The sequence below is a fragment of the Ips typographus genome, linkage group LG10 (assembly GCF_016097725.1).
Source record: "Ips typographus isolate SLU linkage group LG10, UJ_Ityp_2.0, whole genome shotgun sequence".
NCBI lineage: Eukaryota > Metazoa > Arthropoda > Insecta > Coleoptera > Curculionidae > Ips > Ips typographus.
Window position 1 is genome coordinate 7,789,575 of NC_138431.1, and position 19,018 is coordinate 7,808,592.

The following is a 19,018-nucleotide window of genomic DNA, read 5'->3' on the forward strand; positions in this document are numbered from 1 at the left end:
CCAGTGAGTTTTAAAATAGTTTTTCTTGAAAACTAAACTGAACTTTCCACCTGATTTTGCTAGGAGTTTTTTCATTAAAATTTTAATATTCCTTTCAACAAAAAGCGGCAAATAAATTGGCGATGGCACGAATTTCAGTTTGCCACCACCCTATTATAAAACAAATTAGCTTTGTATTTGGAAATTTCGTTCGTATCGAAAATTGGCCGGATGAATAATGGACAGTAATAGGTCCGCGCAGGCTTTAAACTCATTACATAATTTTAGTTCGTCGGTTGTCGTTTAAATTATTACATTGTCGATGTATTAGGTTATTATTGATAGATTTTAGCGCCGTTTTAGGGGATGCATTCGTGATTAAACACATTTCCCTGCCATTAAGTATCGGTAGAAGGAAACGGATTGACGCGACGGCCATCAATGTCTTCGTCTACCATTAGTTACTCCGACTTATCCGTAAAGCTCAATGTTCAGCTGCTACGATTTCTTGCGAATAAAAGGATAGGAGACACGCAGCCAAAAGGGATTACCTATGTCACTCTGATTTATACTTTCCTGATGACTCTCTCTGAAATATATACGTTTTCGATGTCAGCTTTCAGAATTTGAAAGTACAAGAAGTGTAGAAGATTACTTATAACTGTGCTGGCTAATTGCCTAAAAATTTCAAGAGTGTAGACAAATTTTTGGGCCACTAAATGAAAATGAGATATTCTGAGGAGAAATCAAGATATTGTAAATAAATACTTATTCTATGAAACCTAATTAAGAAAATTTTCCTTTTGCCATACCCAATATAATACAAAAACACTATAATAATGACACACCTCGCTTTGACCCTAAATTACTCCCTTATTTGACAAGTTACGTCAAAATGTCATAGAAAGCAAAAGATAGAGCAGATTTCAAGCTTTCTAAATATGTCCCCACATGAGTTGATTGATGACATCGTTTGGACGCTAGAGGGCGTCAAAATTCTTTCACCCTAAAATCACATATTTTGGGACACACCTTGCTTTGACCCTTTTTACCATACCCAATATAATACAAAAATAATGTGCTGCTAAAAAAAAAATAATTCGTCCTTAAGGTAAAAAACCAAATTCGTTCTTAAGGTTGCTTGATTGCGATATTCTGTTTCTATCCTATGCTATTCAAACGTTCACAGTCTAAAACTACAAAATTTATTGGAAGGTTAAGGATATTTGTGGTCAAACAAAAATTGGGGTACAATTTCCGTTTTGATTACCCAGAAAGTCAATTAAGACGTTTTCGCTTCAACGGCTTCATCAGGTGAAACAATTAACATTCTGGCGGTACGCTCGTCATGTTAACTAATCGCGTCACTCAAAGAAAAGTTAATTCGGATTTGCTCGCCTCCCAGAGTGACTTTTAATCTGAATTAAGCTTTAGGCCGTCACCTTTTATGTAAATGCCCGTTTTTATCTTGACGGGACAGCCTGGGGGCGGTGTAACGTAACCGCGATAAGACTCCGTTGTTTCCTCTAATGCCTCAAACATTTCTCTGAGGATGGCGGTTTTATTGTTCCGTATAAATTTAGGGATCAAAAACTGATATAAGGGTGAGTGACAACACCGCAAAACGTGTAAACGTGTAACAAATCATCATTAATAATTACCTGTCCCGTCAATAAGGGTGAACACGCGAAAGCTTTCCAGCTTTTAATGGAACACGACTAACTTACAGGGCTGACAAATGACAATCCGTTTTGGTAATTATTGGAACAAACCAAAACCTATTTTTATATTTTGAAATAATCACGTGATTATTGTTGGGGTCACGTGTGTAATTGATTTTCTGGCACATTTCTAGAACCGTTTTGGTGCCAGTTAACGTCACAGAAATGGAAATAATGCTTCTGGTGGCGCATTGCGGTAAGATCCCGTAATATTCCGCAAATATTTCACACCGTTTCGGCTTCTCCCCTTAAATTATTATTATTTTGCATATGTCGGTCGGAAAATATCGATTTCCTAGTCCTCTCCCTATTATAAATAATTCAATTTATGTGAAATCACCACGGGACTTATATGTTTACTGGTCCACCGACCTTGTTGGATGCCATTAGCTACCAGTTATTATTCGTCTGAGACTGGACAAACACCAGTCAATTGGTCTTAAAGTAACTGTTCAATCGGTAAGAGTTACTATGCCAATATTGAGGAAAAGAACACTCTAGTTGGGCATTTAATGAGGGATTTTAAGGGCTACATAGTGGTCAAAAATGGAACTGTAAAAATAACCGATAAACAAGCTGTCAAAGTTGACACTACTAATTTGTAATTAATATTTCTATCAGTTTTAGAAACATTGACAAAAAACCATCAAAGATAGCATTAAAATTGAATCAGACAATTTGCCAAATTACTATTGTCAAAGTCAGTAAAGCTATAAAACTTACCTAACCTAACCTAACCTAACTCTCCTCCTAGAGCAAAATAAAAAAAATGCTAATATTGCACTTTTTGTAAAAATTGCATATTTTTTGATACACGTCGCTTTGACCCTAAATTACTCTCTTATTTGACAAGTTACGTCAAAATGTCATAGAAAGCAAAAGATAGAGCAGATTTTAAGCTTTCTAAAAATGTCCCCCCATCAGCTGATTGATAATACCGTTTGGACGCTAGAAGACGTCAAATTTATTTCACCCTAAAATCACATATTTTGGGACACACCTTGCTTTGACCCTAAATTACTCCCTTATTTGACAGGTTACGTCAAAATGTCATAAAAAACAAAAAATAGAGCAGATTTCAAGCTCTCTAAAAATGTCCCCCCATGAGCTGATTGATACCACCGTTTGGCCGCTAGAGGGCATCAAATTTCCTTTACCATAATATCACATATTATATTGTAAATATTTTTTAGTCAGATTTCATGTCTCTTAATCCGGCCGAGTTCCTGGCAAAGAAATTTTACACAATTAACACAGAATGTTAAATTTTAGATCTCTGTTAATTTTTGAGATATCAAAAAACCGACTGCACCAGAGTCTTTTCCGGGAAATTTTAACATAAAATGACACCGAGACGTCAACTGTAACTTGACAAATAAAAAAGTTGTATTTTTTGACAGTTCGAAGCCGCCATTTTGAATTTTCTGTCAAAATATTGACATGCACCTCATTTTAAAGGAAATTTCACGTAGTTTCAAGAAATGACAGACAAAATGGGGTCCCAGGCCGCCATTTTGAAATTGCTGTCAAAATATTGACTTGCATCTCATTTTAAAGGACATATTGCGTAGTTTCAAGAAATGACAGAGAAAATGGCGTCACAGGCCGCCATTTTGAATTTTCTGTCAAAATATTGACTTGCACCTCATTTTAAAGAAAATTTCACGTAGTTTCAAGAAATTATAGACAAAATGGCGTTCCAGGCCGCCATTTTGAATTTTCTGTAAAAAGTAGTAAAAAAAGACCTCCAACACCCCCCATTTTTTTAATTTCTTTGAAAAATGAAAAATTTTAAAATACTTTTTTTGTACTTGTTTCACTTAATTTAAGGTCCTTTGGTATAAATATGTCATTTGCTGTGCATTGGAACCCTCATGAAGCAAAATAAAAAATTGGCAAAAATGCACTTTTCACCAGTCACAAGTGTGTATTTACAGTTCCATAAATGGCCCTTTTGGAAGCTATGCAGTATATGCACAAGCACACTGTGATTGGTTAAGAAAAAGCAGCAAGCTGAAAATTGCTTATTTTGACCAATCCCAACCTCTCACTGGATTGACCAAATTTTGTTTCAACGAAATTGTGGTGCAAACATCAGTCGAATTGACTTAAAACCTGAAGCAATTTTGCCAAGAACCAGTTTGCAGGTGCAAAATGCTACTACGGTAGAGACCTTTAAATGGTTTTGCAACGCTGTATGAATGCAAGAATTTTAATTTTAGAGTATTTTAATTTGCACAAATATGGCAAAAATCAAAGTAAATACTCTCTCATTTACCTTCCTATATTGTCCAATTTTCTTAGCTTTTTGCCACTTTTATGAATCTCTCACAGTGGGTGGTTAAAAAAAGAAGCTTTATCTGTCCTGTATTTTTTTAAACAAACAAAAACTACAGACTTACGCAAATACCCTGAAAGTCAATTTAAAGTAACAAAAAGACGTAAATACTAACAAACAAGTTTCGAATTTGGCCGGTAATCATCCAAAATTACAGGGCAAACCATCGTGCTTGCTATACAGTTTCAATTTTGGGAACGAATTGTTCTAAATTAGGTTGCTGCTCCCTTTGAAGAAGGGCATTAAGATTCTTGTCGCGACTTTCAACCGAAAAAACACACAAACCCGTCATTATCCAGGATAATCGAGTAATAATGCGGAAAAAACTGCAGAAATTTGCCAATTTATGTTGGCAGAATGTCTTACAAATGTTATTTTGTAGATTTCCAACTAAATCTCTGGAAGAAACCTACATGATAATGACTTATGTTTAATAGTAATTATTGATAACAGGATTAGAATTTGGTCATATGGTTGATTTACACTGGAATTTGAAATAAAACAACAAAAGTTGACAGCTTCCGGTTTCAACATGCGCTCCACTTCCGGTAGACAAAAGATCACGAAAAGCTGACTAGATGGCACCGGTGCCAGACCGGAAACGAGCCGCACAGCTTTCTGGATCGGCAGGGTTAAGGAACTTCCGGTTACAGGAAAATTAGTTGCGAGAAGTGCGCGTGGCCTGCATAGTTATTTCGCTGGTCTGCAGGTTTCACTAAAGGGGGGGAGGGTTGCAAGAGGGTAGAAAGGGGTGGGCGTAACAAATTACCCTCGGAAATGCCCGGACCGTTGTTAATTGAATTTGCACGTTGCTCAAAAAGGTCTTTCTGGTTAATTGTCCGTTAATTCTGGCCTGTGATTTGTGGACGATACAGCGAATTTTTTAGGTTTGTTCAAGTCAAGCCAACGTACCACTGAAAATGGTTTGAATGTCCGGACATAAATTAGCTTGGTAATGCATTTTGGTAGAGGTATTAATAGTTACCCTTGTATTGTTCAAGTAATTTGTTGATCCTTAAATAAACTAAAACTAAATCCAGAAAGGACAAAAGCAAACAAAAAACCACTAAAAGTTTTGTCTCGCTAATAAAACCCTCTTATTCGGTCCCTAATTCACCCCAATCACGCATTATCTACATCTGCCGCGGTCATTTCAATAAATCTGGACCCGGTTTTTTGTCTCTTTGCCGATTTATTCGCGCATTCCAGCCCCAAAACTAAAAAGATAAAGTGTTGGCCATTGCCAGTCCTTTATTGGACAAATCCTCTCGCATTATTCCGGCCGGTCTTAATAGTTGCACGCAATTAGGCCTGGACATCGGTCATTGTTTCCCGCAGGCACCAGAAACACTTTTAGAAACACCAACATTTATTTCTATTACTCTAGTACGTCATGTGCAGCCAATGTTGCCAAGTCTACCGTTAAAACGGTATATCTACCATTTTTGTAGTTGTTCCACCATTCTCCTGTTTTTTGTATATGATCTACCGTTTTTAATTACATTATTGCCATTATGTTGGTTGTGAAACTTTTCATATACTTTTTCAGTTTATTGAATAGGAAATTTAATAAGGATTCTAAAAATGCGCTTAAAACAGTCATTATCTTACTCCAAATTATTTTCTAAAACCACGTGATGTCTGTCACTAATGTCAGAATTGTCAAAATTTTACTAGAATTTGCAAGAATTACATTTTAATACAGTTTTCGAAACAAGACGATTTTCTGAGATTTAACAGTTATTTTGACAATTGTCACTGCATAGTCTTCGGAAATCACGTGACAACTGCCACAAATCAAACTGTCAAACGACTGTGCTCAAAAGACTGATTATTCTACCGCCATTAAATATTTTGATTTGGCAACACTGTGTGCAGCATCTGTTTGTAGTTTGTGATTGGTCAAAAAAAGCAGCTTTCAACTTGCTGCTTTCTCTTGACCAATCAAAAACTACCTACTGTGCTGGATTTTCGTGAATCTCAGCACAGTGGGTGGTTTTGTGATCAGCTAGCTGCTTTTTCTTGACCAATCACAAAATACTTTTAATTTTACGCTACACGTGTGGATGGTTTAGTACTCTACAATAGGTGGCGCTTGAAAAATATCAAATCAAAGATCATGAAAATTGAAGAAATTCCAATCTGTATTACCGACATATTGCATGGTATATAATTACAAGTTATATCGGGTTGGACCTCCCGTACGGGTGGTTTCCGGCCGATAAGGCCTACCCACTGAGTCGGTTTAATTAACGCCCATTCAACTCGCATATCTCGGCCAGAAACGTCGTAATTTCTTCGCAAGTTGAGCATCCTAGCTCAGTTTTGACGGGTTAACTGTAAAACAAAAATTGCCACCTCGCCTATTGCCCGTTATTAGGCGTTTACTTAACATGGCCTGCACGCAGCCCATACTTGGCACCCGTTGATTATACGCGCCGTTAACTCGACTATCGTAAATCCTTGTTGATGGACTTCTAATTGGAGCCTGATTAAACCAATAAGCTCTAAATAGCAAATATCCTCTATGTGTGTTGTTTTTAATGACCAGATTTGCTGCAGGTTATTAAATTAATCGTTTTTTTCTCGCTGCACGTCATCATATTCAATTTTTTTCGCATTTAAATAATTTCAGTTAATAATAATAAAAACGGTCTTTGTCGACTGGAAAATCCCTGGTTAATGATGGGGATTGTGTCCTCTAGCAACTTTGCTTAATCGGAAAATAATGAGATTGTCAGTATAATAGGATTTTGTTTGTTAAATGTCTGTGGGATTGTGTGAATTAAACAGTTTTCAGAAAACTGACCTAACTAGTTGCTTAATAATTAAAGAACTGTTATTACGGCACTAGAATTGAAACTAATTCACTTTTCGAATTGCAATTTGAAGGTTCACTTAACTGGTCGACTAACAGTGAATCATTTCCATTAAAATCTCGAGGGCAAGAAAAAATCAATTTCCTGATGCGGTTTCGGTAATAACTGAGTACATCTAACAGGAAGAAACTATTATTATTACCCCCCCACTGTTATTTAGTTTTAATATTTAAGCAGAAAATTAACCAAAATCAAATCATTCCTTTCTAGTACTCGAAAAACCAACAAACATGAAATACTTTACAGTTGCTTTCCTCGCTTTGGCAGTGTTGTGCATTGTTGTTGATCTTGGTAAGGTTTTTCCGATTTTTTCATTCGATTTGTTAAAAGTTTTTTGACAATTTTCAGTTGAAAGCCAAAAGATTCCGGAAGATGTCGCTCGCTGTATCAACAAAACTTGCCAAAAACACTGCGACCTGGATGAGCCCGGCTCCAAAGCCGATTGCTCCTTCAAGGACTCCGCTGGACCTCATTGTAGATGTCTACCTTAAGTTCTCTTTGGACTATTTAATGTGTTATGTAGTGTTAGTGCAATAAAATTGATTAAATGTAAGTAAATTCTATATTTTTTTTCACCTTTAAAGTTAAACTAGTACATTTTCCATAAAAGCTTAAAGGACATAAAACTATCTAAAAACTACACCAAGTACAGCTAGTACTGGCTTAAATGTCTTGAATTTGTGAACTTTTCCGCTGTGACATGATCTAAGGATAATAATGCGAAAGCGGTTTCTTTCGTCCCCCCAGGAAAAGAAATTAAAAAACTTTAAAACTTAATCCATTAGAGGGGGCGACAAAAAGACAGGAAAGCCTTCTGTAAACCTGGCTTTGTTTTCAATCTTCTCGAAATTAAGGAGGTTTGCTCGTCGACCCATATTTCTGTTGTTTACACCCCGTCAGCGTTCTTACACGTTTAATAATATATGAGAATGTCTTAAAAAACTTCTAAAATCAGCCATTTTGCTTGTCTGATCCCAGAATTTTAAATCTGCAAAAACTTGCGTGGTTTTCTACATGACCCTGTATCATTGCTGTTTAGTTTTTTGTTTAAATCCTTATTACCACTACTTTTTACTGTACTTTTGTATATTTGTGAAATTGTTATTTTAGTGAAAATGCCCCAGATGACAGAATACAGAAAAACCTCTTATAAAGATGTTAGAACTTTTAATAGTCTTGGTATTTCACTAAATATTTCAAATGACTTTTAAACATGTTTAAGGATTTCTAGAACTTTAAAGAGACTTTTCAATGTATTTGACATAAAAACTTCTTAATACATTTAGAGAAGAAGCTTTTAGAACCTTAAAGAGATTTTCTAAGATATTTAGAGGGCTTTGACATGTTTTAAAACCTTCTTAATACATTTAGAGGCACATGACATTTTTGAAATGATTCTGAAACATGTTTAGAAGGTTCCAGAACCTTAAATAGACTTTTCAATGTGTTTTGGCATGTTTTCAAGACTTCTTAATAAATCTAGACGACTCTGACATTTTTGAAATGATTCTGAAACATGTTTAGAAGCTTCTAGAACTCCTGAGAGACTTTTCAGTGTATTTAGAAATTTTAAAAGTCTCTAAAACATATTTACACTCCTCTTTTAGAATCAAATGAGCGAAAAAAAGCAAGTTTACGTTAATAAGGCTCAAAATGGCTTGTAAATAATTTTAATTGTAACAGCTAATGTTTTTAAAATGCCAGTCACTTTCGTGCCAATTTCGACCTTACTAGCATCAAATTTACACAAATCTCTGCACAGTGGGTGTTAAACACTGAGTATAGGATTTTTGGAGAATTTTTTTTAGGTATTCCCATTGATTTTCACCAAGTCCGTCCCTGTACGTATACACTTGATACCCCCCCTCACGAAAATCGGGCTAATTGTTAAGTGGAAGCGTCAACATAGAGATAAAATAAGCCAGAAAAAGCTCCTGACTTTGTTTTTTTCGGTTGTAAAGGGTATAAAAGGGCCTGCGTCAAAGGGAAACAGTTTTTCACTGATGAGATGGAAAAATATGAAGAGGTGGCGGGTGCGTGCGGAAAAAAGAAAATCTACGCCAAAGCGAAAATCAGACGGTACAAGGCGAACGCACGGGAACGGAACCGGATGCACGGTCTAAACGCCGCTTTGGATGCTTTGAGAAGGTAGGTTTGCTCACGTTTTGTTTATGTGCGGTTCAGTTTATGGTGGTGCAGATGTATGCCGATTAAACTCACCCAAGTGGACGTCAATTCCACGCCCCAGAAACTGTCAAAAATTGAAACCCTCCGATTGGCTAGAAATTATATTTCCGCAATGTCACACACTTTAAGGGAAGGAAGATCAATGGATGTGTCCAGGTTTGCGAAAATCCTTTGTGCTGATTTGAGCCAGACCACCGCCAACTTGCTAACAACCGCCATGTTGGGTTACACCAAAGACACTATGGAGACTAATTCGAATAATGACGTAGTGATGATGGGTTCTCATTGGTGCTGTCCTAACCACTACTACGCCAATAACAGGTTTGGAACTAGTTACGAACCATTCTGGAACGAACGAAACTACTATTACAGTCAGGATTTTAGCAATACTTTTACTAACTGGTAATCAAATTATACTGTTTTTCGCCACTGTGTAGGCTTTTACTGTTCATTTCCATAAAAGATTATTATTTTTGATTGATTTTTAAGTGCTTTTATTTTACAACCGATAATTGCTATTGGGAGCCCTTTGATAGGGATATTTCGCTTTTATCCCCTTCTGGAAAATTAAATTTTTTCACCGTCCTCTCGCAAAAAGCCATTTGGAAAATGTTCAACAAGTTGAAAATGGAAGCTTTACTACCGGTAATCCTTGTAACAGATTTTGTTTCCGATTAGTGCAGTGTTTCACTGAATTTAGTTATAATAACACAATTCGTTCAGGTAACGCAAAATTGATTATTTTTCTTAAAAAAAGCAAAATTTTAAAAACGCCGTCTAGCGCCGCAAACTGACAAGATATCGAAATACCGTTTGTGTCCGGACATCTTGTATATCCTTCTGATTAGGGTTTGGAATATACCTGGCTGCACATTCCTGTGTTTAACACAACTTGTACCTCATTTTAAAGAAAATTTCACGTAGTATCAAGAAATGACAGACAAAATGGCATTCCAGGCCGTCATTTTGAATTTGCTGTCAAAATATTGACTTGCACTTCGTTTTAAAGGAAATTTCACGTAGTTTCAAGAAATGACAGACAAAATGGCGTCCCAGGCCGCCATTTTGAATTTTCTGTCAAAATACTGACTTGCATCTCATTTTAAAGAAAATTTCATGTAGTTTTAAGAAATGACAGACAAAATGGTGTCCCAGGCAGCCATTTTGAATTTGCTGTCAAAATATTGACTTGCACCTCATTTTAAAGGAAATTTCACGTAGTTTTAAGAAATGTCAAACAAAATGGCGTCCCAGGCAGTCATTTTGAATTTTCTGTCAAAATATTGACTTTTACGACACAATTGACCCACACTGAAATGTGTGTAAAACAGTCTTGATTATTAATTTTCATTAAAAAGCACATCAGAATGTTGTCTAACCTAACCTAACTTAATAAGGGTATATACTGGTTGAAAATGGTGAGGTTTTGTTTTTTGTTTATCAATCCCAATTCTCTGACAGGTTTCGCCGTATTACGGCTCATCAGAGAGGCTTGATAATCAAAGAACAAAACCTTCATTCCAGTATAGTCAACTGGAAAATGAATGAATGATGCGGCATCAATGGGGCTGTTCCTAGATTTGGGAACGCCATCTATACTTTCTAACTCATAGAGACAGATGTCACCAGATTTTGCACAACAACTATCAAGGGTATATACGTTGTGTGACGTACCCCATGTTATTCGGTATTCAAACTGAAATTGGTAATTATTCACCAAAAAAAAATTAATGGCGAGTAACTGAATATTTTAGAAAATAATCTGTTAAACTAACAGAAAACTTGTTTTGTGAAAATTAAATCCTCGAGATTATACACTCTGGACGGATTTAATTAACTTTCCATTATACCGAAGCATAATTACTAAAGTTACGAGGAGTTTTGCGGTGGGCGGAAGAAAAGGATGTTCTTTCATGGTTTACTGTTACTATTACACGCATTTTCATAATTTTGGAGTGTATGATGGTCAGGTTTTTTCTCCCTCTTTCAATTTTAACTTATTCACTGTTAAGTTTACCAGAACCTCTTTCAGTCCAAATGGAATTTCGTAATTTAGCGTGTGCAAGCAGTTATATGCATTCCGCAGGTCACAATTTGTCACCGCTTTATGTGTCTGTTCCGACGCTATTTCAGCTCTTCTATCTATTAAGCCTGGCTTTTGCAATACCCGTGCATTAGTTATTCACTTGCTTACCATATTTCCATGTAGGTAAGCAAGATTTACTGCCGAATAAAGTCGGTAGACACAGAAAACTAACTAGAAAATTGACAAAATCATCAGATTTCAGTAAAAGGGCGTGCGGTTAAAGGGAAATAATTCTTTTACCGACGTTTTTATTTGTCAGGTAAGAACGAGGGTCCTGTATAATTTTTCCTTAATGGGCAATTTATTTTTTGAAGGTAAGGATGGTCTCCCCCGAAATGAAATCATAATACGTTTCCAGTTTCGGTAGCGTGTTTAAATTGCCTCATTTAAATTTCGGTAAATATCCTTTGTCTTCCATTTTTATATCTCTTTCTGCCTGAGGGGGGGCACACGGGAATGAACGCCATATATCTTTATCGTTCCCTCCTAAAATATGATACCACAACCGTTATTTATTGCGTTTGTTGCTAAAAATTTTGTTTTGTCAGAGCCGCCGCTTTTCTTTTTGAAATTCCCACGCCTCTGACCCCATTTAGTTATCAGAATGATAAGGCCCTAATTCCACTAAGTAGTTTTAGTGATTTTCCATTTATACTTCAATAAACATGTTTTATTTGGCAGACGATTTATAGTGGGCGATGGTTTTGTAAGGAACCCATTCCAACATTCTGGCCATTCGCACTTTATCAGGCCAAATCACGTACGTATCGGCCGTTAATTCTTCCAGAGGAGGTGGATGGTCCTTTTCAGCCTTTTCAGTTTCCTTATTTACCTTGATTTTGGTTTTCTCCTGTAAAATTCACACTTCAAACCTCATTTCTGCTAAACTTTGATTGAATACCTCAATAGCTTTCAGCTCCTCCTCCTTAGCCAAGTTACTATCCAGAATTAACTTTTTAAAACTGTGTAGGCAATCCTTTTTTTCTCTAACCTCCTGGATCTCGCTACGTTCCCGGTAACTTGTTCCAGGATCGGACATGGAATGTCCGAAATATCTAAAATATAGCTTTGTCTCAACTTTTGGACGTACACTAAACAAGGACTAACCGGTAAGTCATCAGTTCTAGTATAATTGGACCTTTTCCATCGTGGATGTGTTTGAAACAGAACTTGGTCGATTCGATTACGCTGAGTATATCCATCCCGCTCGCTCTCACGCCGGGAAGGAAGGTGCTCTGTCTGTAGTATTCGTTGTTGGCGGAGCTCCGGGTGCACGCGGTACCCAAACCGTACTGGTTGTTCTCCACCACGAATAACACGGGAATGTTTTGCAGTTTGGCAATATTGAAAACTTCGTACACCTTAAGGAACATTAAATTAAGTAAAATAAGTACAAAAAAAGCATTTTTACATTTTTCGAATTGAAAAAATGCTATTATTACAAAAAAGCGCAATTTTAGCAATTTTTTATTTTCAAAAAAATTTAAAAAATGCAAGTCTATTTTTTACAGAAAATTCAAAATAGCGGCCTAAACGCCATTTTGTCGATCATTTCTTGAAACTACGCCAAATTTCCTTCAGAATGAGGTGCAAGTCAATATTTTGATAGTAAATTCAAAATGGTGGCCTGGAACGCCATTTTGTCTGTCATTTTTTAAAACTACACAAAATTTCCTTTAAAAGGAGGTGCAAGTCAATATTTTGATAGAAAATTTAAAATGGCGGCCTGGAACGCCATTTTGTCTGTCATTTCTTGACACTACGTGAAATTTCCTTTAAAATGAGGTGCAAGTCAATATTTTGACAGAAAATTCAAAATGGCGATCTGGAACGCCATTTTGTCTGTCATTTCTTGAAACTACGTGAAATTTCCTTTAAAATGAGGTGCAAGTCAATATTTTGACAGAAAACTCAAAATGGCGGCCTGGAACTGTCAAAAAATACAACTTTTTTATTTGTCAAGTTACAGTTGACGTCTCGGTGTCATTTTATGTTAAAATTTCCCGGAAAAGACTCTGGTGCAGTCGGTTTTTTGATATCTCAAAAACTAATAGAGTTAGACCTAACCTAACCTAAGTTAACATTTTAACCATTTCTTTGCCAGGAACTCGGCCGGATTAAGATTTACATGAAATTAAACTAAAAAAAAATATTTATAATAGAATATGTGATATTAAGGTACAGGAAGTTTGACGCCCTCTAGCGGCCAAACGGTGTTATCAATCAACTAATGTGGGGATATTTTTGGAAAGCTTGAAATCTGCTCTATCTTTTGTTTTCTATGACATTTTGACGAAACTCGTCAAATAAGGGTGTCATTTAGGGTCAAAGCAAGGTGTGTTCCAAAATATGTGATATTATGGTAAAGGAAGTTTGACGCCCTCTAGCGGCCAAACGGTGTTATCAATCAACTCAAGTGGGGATATTTTTAGTAAGCTTAAAATCTTCTCTATCTTTTGTCTTCTATGACATTTTGACGTAACTTGTCAAATAAGGGTGTCATTTAGAGTCAAAGCAAGGTGTGTTCCAAAATATGTGATATTATGGTAAAGGAAGTTTGACGCCCTCTAGCGGCTAAACCGTGTTATCAATCAACTCATGGGGAGACATGTTTAGGAAGCTTGAAATCTGCTCTATCTTTTGCTTTCTATGACATTTTGACGTAACTTGTCAAATAAGGGAGTAATTTTGGGTCAAAGCGATGTGTGTCAAAAAATCAATTGAAAGCTTGAAGAAAATCACACACCTGTCCTTGATTGGCTGCACCATCGCCATATAAAGTGACTGAAATGGCGTCACTGTCCATGTATCGATGCTTCAGGCCTATTCCCACTCCTAAAGGCACGTGACTGCCTACTATACCATTCCCGCCGTAGAACTGGGGGCCATATATATGCATGGAACCCCCCTTACCCCTCGAAACCCCCGACTGGTTACCTGGGTTCGGTCCAAAGTAAGGTTAGGAATCTTTGGAATATCGTAGGGACTTGCCTATTAGTTCAGCAATTACGGACGAAATCGATTCGCATTTGAGTACCGCCCATCCGTGACAACGATACGAGGTGATCACCGTGTCCTGGGGCCTCATCACCGAATTAATGCCAACGGCCACGGCCTCCTGCCCCACGTACAAATGACAGAACCCGCGTATCTTCTTCTGTCGGTACAATTGGGCGATGGAGTTTTCCACTTTTCGTATCTCGTCCATTTGCTCGTAGTACTTCAAAGCGTCAGTTTTGGTTAGTTCGGTGGTGTGAGATGGTCCCTCCTCCAAGAGATGGAGTTTGTACACTTTGTTGTCGTAGAGTTGGTCCACATTGATCACCAGGTTCCTTCTGGGCACAACTTGGAATAGGCAACGTTCTAATAGCTTCTTCTTAAACATTTTTTTAGCACAATCTTGTCAATATGTCAACGTGATAATGCCAGGTTACAGATAAATGAAACAAACACCTAACCTAACCTAACCTAAATAGTGTTAATTTTTTCCTAATATTCATTGTATTCTAAAGTATATTAAGTTTCAGCTTTTCTGATTTTATCCACAGATAATGTATTTTATGGAATTGCCTTGAATTACAATTCCTTATTCTGAATCTCTCTTGGCCTTTTCTGAACTACATTTGGAAATGGTGTAGAAAAAATCCTGGAAACTTGACTTTCACTGTCAGGACCGTAATTTTCCTTTAATGATAATTCTTTTTGTATCGTTAATTGATTTAAAGCAAAACTCAATTTGACTTTCATACATTTTTGCAAGTCCTTGTCGTATTTTGTGTAAACTAGGAATAATATCATTGTTTGGTTAGTTAATCGAATAAAAGCAACGGGACATTAACAGTAAACAGACTGTATCAATCAATCCGATAACACAAATAAATGAAAATACGGTTTTCAAGTTCAACCGGAACCGCGGAGGAACCGATTGAACGGTTCCAATCGACCGAAACCAATTACGTTTTTCGAACATTTAATTGCAATATTTGCAGACTTTTAAATGGCACGCCACTGGCATTATGATAAACGACACGGCCATTATTCATTGTTAATTGGTCTTTGGATGCTGTATCAGGGAAGACGTTTATGTTCTGCTATTGTTTAGGAAGCGTTTTCTTTAAAAGGAAATTATAATGGATTGCTGACGTTGTTTTGCAGCGCGACAAATTTCGTTTATAATTTGACCAGAAAACGGCAATACGGGGTGTTCCAAGAAGGGTATCTGAAGAATATATTCTTTTATTAGATGTTTAATGTAACTAATGGCGGCCTTGGACGCCATTTTGTCTGTCATTTCTTGAAACTACGTGAAATTTCCTTTAAAATGAGGTGCAAGTCAATATTTTGACAGATAATTCAAAATGGCTGCCTGGGACGCCATTTGGTCTGACATTTCTTGAAACTACGTGAAATTTCCTTTAAAATGTGGTGCAAGTCAATATTTTGACAGAAAATTCAAAATGACGGCCTGGGACGCCATTTTGTCTGTCATTTCTTGAAACTACGTGAAATTTCCTTTAAAATGAGGTGCATGTCAATATTTTGACAGAAAATTCAAAATGGCGGCCTCGAACTGTCAAAAAATACAACTTTTTTTATTTGTCAAGTTACAGTTGACGTCTCGGTGTCATTTTTTAGAAAGCTTGAAATCTGCTCTATCTTTTGTTTTCTACGACATTTTGACGTAACTTGTCAAATAAGGAAGTAATTTAGGGTCAAAGCGATGTGTGTCCCAAAATATGTGATTTTAGGGTGAAATGATTTTGACGCCCTCTAGCGTCCAAACGGTGTCATCAATCGGAAAACGGCAATACGGGGTGTCCGAAGAAGGGTATCTGAAGAATATATTCTTTTATTAGATGTTTAATGAAACTTGAAGACGAGCTTTTGTAAAAAATAAAGCAATTTTTAGTGTCCTGAAACGAAATAAATTGCGATCTACTTCAGTATAGTTTCTTCAGATTTGCGACTCGTTTATTTTAAAAGTAAGGACACTTGAACAAACAAGCGAAAACATGGAGATTTAAATCGAGACAAAATAGCCAATTTAAACGTTCCGGATGTAAAACATTCATCCGAAATTTTTCCTGTACCACATTTGCAGTGTTCGTTCCCTTTTCACCTTTCGCTGCAACATCAACACTCCATACAGTAAAGCTTCGGCAGTAGGCGGGCAACCCGGGACGTAAATGTCCACGGGGACAATTCGATCGCATCCCCTTACCACCGCGTACGAATAATGGTAATACCTGAAAAACCACCCTTAATCCTCGTTTAAGATAATGACGGATTTACCCTCCGCCGTTAGCACAACTGCCCATCGAAATAACCCATTTGGGTTCGGGCATTTGGTCGTACACTTTCCGGAACGCAACCGCCATTTTGTTGGTCAACGTCCCGGCTACTATGATGACGTCGGTTTGTCTTGGGGATGCTCTGAAGACTACTCCAAATCTGCACAATTAGTAGCAGCAATGTTGCCAACACAAGTGTCAACCATACCTGTCCATATCGTATCGTGGTGCAGCAAAGTGCATCATTTCGACTGCGCAACAGGCTAAACCAAAAGTCATGGGCCATAAAGAACCTTTTCTACCCCAGTTGAGTAGATCATCCAGTCTGGCTAAAACCCATTCGGTTTTGCCTGCAAATAATCACTTTCTAGACTTGAAAAAGCCAGGTCATTTGGTACCTTTAGGCTCAAAGGGTGAGTAGGGACGCCATTCTTTTTCCTTGTAGACTTTTCTTTGATACTGTGGAGGGGTAATTTCTTCTGCGGTTATTGTGGGCTGTTCTTTGCAGCAATGCCTCAAACCAGTTTGACTAGTTTTCAGGGTTTTAACGAGTGAACTCGCAATTCTGTCAAGCATTTTTGATGCTGTCACGGCAATTAAAATACGATTCATTATAACCGGGAAAAAAGTTTCGAAAAACGGGAAAAAAACAAAAGAAGAACGGTTTAACGGGAAGTTGGCGCATAATTCCTTCCCCTACCACCAAAAAAGTCCATTCTTTTAATGATCTATTTAAATACAGGTATAATACCGTCACCTCGTGGAAGTTAAAACTGAACTTTAAGATGGCACTTGGAGGATTTCATTTAAATTCATTTAAAATGCTAATGTCCAAATCCGGCCATGAATAAAAATTATCTCACCGAGTCGTGCATTATTTTGCATCCGAAACCTCTTTTTTTAATCTAGAAAAAGTTGTTTTTGAATAACACCCGTATTATTCATTACATCAATGTATGTACAGGGTGATTGGTTGAATTTTGAAAAAAACGTTACATACAAAACTAGTAGATATTTAGGAGTACCTTACTTACTAAAATAAACATTTATTATAGAGGGTGTCTCAAATTTAGAGGCTTTTCCAATTTTTTGCTTTGGCAACATTCATTATCAAGTCTTGGTCTTGATAGTTCGAATTGGCTCGTCGCTCTCTATAAGGTTGTTTCAATAAAATTATGGAGATTTAAGAGGGGGGAATACGTGACGGAAAAAAATTGACAAAAACAACACGATAATAATTTGAAATTCCCTTGGCATACGCATTTAAACGTACATTTTCGACTTTATATACGGTACGTGCGCCCGCTAGTTTATTCGGATAAATTAGCCGAGAAAACGGGAACGGAACATTTATCATGGAAATTACCAAATGGCAGGTTTCGGTTGCGCATTTTACTGTTTCCGGTAATTAACAGGGACGCGCGAAACTTTCAGCTGAAAATATTATTTATCGATGAGTTCGGAATAGGAAATCTGCACGTTAATGTCACAAATAAAGCAAAAATTGTAGTCTGTTAAGATTAAGTGCTTATTAGTAATCTTTACCTTTAAAAGTATGTATAATAATTGTAATTTTTGATGCGAAACTCTAGTTATTACAAACGACCAGTTTAATCAATAATAATTGATAATGTATCAGTAAGTGTTAATAGGTTTTTTAATTTCAGTTCAGCAGTCCTCAAAAACTTAAATATTGTGTGTAACTTGGTTTGATCGTTAGGTAAACACTCATCCTGAATAATTTTTATATTTTTCAAAATTTTCAAATATTCCTATAAGGCTGACTAAATTTGACTTTTTTTAAGACAATATCAAGCCCATATGGAATTTGGAAATGCAATCAACCAAAAGTGACAATTATTGGAGGTCCCGATGGGTACCACGATATCCCTCCGGTAACTTTGAGCAACAAATCAAACTCAGGTCGCAAATCATTGTTAATGAAAATCGCGTCAATACGAAATGGGTTGTGGCGTGAGGGGGATAAATTTACATCCGAAAGCTGCCCCCGTGTATTATGTGTGGACGATCCATAATGCACGACCCCGGGATTTCGTGATTATACCTGGGAGATCGATTATTTAATCATTGTCCCCCGTTTAAATCTCATTATTCCCTGTGTTTGATCATACGTTACGTGATTGATGTTTAAAAAAAAAACTGGTTTAGGGGGGGAAGTCTTTGTACTCAAGTTCCTCCCACCCCTCCTACACCTATATTGGGGCTCTAAAGCTTTAGATCAGGAATTTGTCGGGCATTCAAACGGCTCCAGATATTTCCGCAAGATCGATAGTCTTCCCACTCAAAATAGCTTAATAGCGAGCGTCCTACTTGACAAATGAATATAGAGCTACATTTGGCAGAGCCCGGTATGCTCTAGGATACATAATATGCTGCAATGCGATAGAATCTCCCATTAATATGATGAATTGCCCCGTAGGATTGTTTTAGTTTGCCACGGCCAACTTCACTCGCCCCGAATACAATTTATTTAGTCGTTACAGTTTAGGCAACCTACAAAACATTTTCACACACTT

General features: G+C 36.9%; 3 protein-coding genes and 1 long non-coding RNA gene across 5 annotated transcripts; 2 read left to right on the forward strand and 2 right to left on the reverse strand.

Annotated features, from left to right (window-relative positions):
* Nucleotides 1–6,742: 6,742 nt before the first annotated feature.
* Nucleotides 6,743–7,475, forward strand: LOC145734959 (uncharacterized). Its single transcript, XR_014179564.1, has 2 exons — nucleotides 6,743–7,208; nucleotides 7,266–7,475. It is a non-coding gene; the product is annotated as an uncharacterized LOC145734959 (long non-coding RNA).
* A 1,370-nt stretch (nucleotides 7,476–8,845) lies between these two features.
* LOC145734638 (neurogenic differentiation factor 6-B-like) lies at nucleotides 8,846–9,585 on the forward strand. Of its 2 annotated transcripts, none has more exons than XM_081988118.1 (2): nucleotides 8,846–9,065; nucleotides 9,234–9,585. In XM_081988118.1, exons 1-2 carry the CDS (start codon nucleotides 8,926–8,928, stop codon nucleotides 9,508–9,510), a joined length of 417 nt encoding a protein of 138 aa, XP_081844244.1. In that variant the 5' UTR covers nucleotides 8,846–8,925; the 3' UTR covers nucleotides 9,511–9,585. The 2 variants fall into 2 exon arrangements, with proteins under 2 accessions (XP_081844244.1, XP_081844243.1); XM_081988117.1 differs by having other exon boundaries at nucleotides 8,859–9,065; nucleotides 9,117–9,585.
* A 2,224-nt stretch (nucleotides 9,586–11,809) lies between these two features.
* On the reverse strand, nucleotides 11,810–14,628 carry LOC145734521 (pyruvate dehydrogenase E1 component subunit alpha, mitochondrial-like). The gene is made up of 5 exons (XM_081987943.1): nucleotides 14,182–14,628; nucleotides 13,937–14,127; nucleotides 12,298–12,551; nucleotides 12,092–12,245; nucleotides 11,810–12,040 (listed from the first exon to the last, which is right to left on the reverse strand). The coding sequence occupies exons 1-5, from the start codon at nucleotides 14,573–14,575 to the stop codon at nucleotides 11,861–11,863; spliced, it is 1,173 nt and encodes a 390-aa protein (XP_081844069.1). The 5' UTR covers nucleotides 14,576–14,628; the 3' UTR covers nucleotides 11,810–11,860.
* Nucleotides 14,629–16,136: 1,508 nt separating this feature from the next.
* On the reverse strand, nucleotides 16,137–17,108 carry LOC145734526 (NADH-quinone oxidoreductase subunit B-like). The gene is made up of 4 exons (XM_081987947.1): nucleotides 16,880–17,108; nucleotides 16,690–16,831; nucleotides 16,483–16,641; nucleotides 16,137–16,436 (listed from the first exon to the last, which is right to left on the reverse strand). The coding sequence occupies exons 1-4, from the start codon at nucleotides 17,091–17,093 to the stop codon at nucleotides 16,259–16,261; spliced, it is 693 nt and encodes a 230-aa protein (XP_081844073.1). The 5' UTR covers nucleotides 17,094–17,108; the 3' UTR covers nucleotides 16,137–16,258.
* Between the last annotated feature and the right edge of the window lie 1,910 nt (nucleotides 17,109–19,018).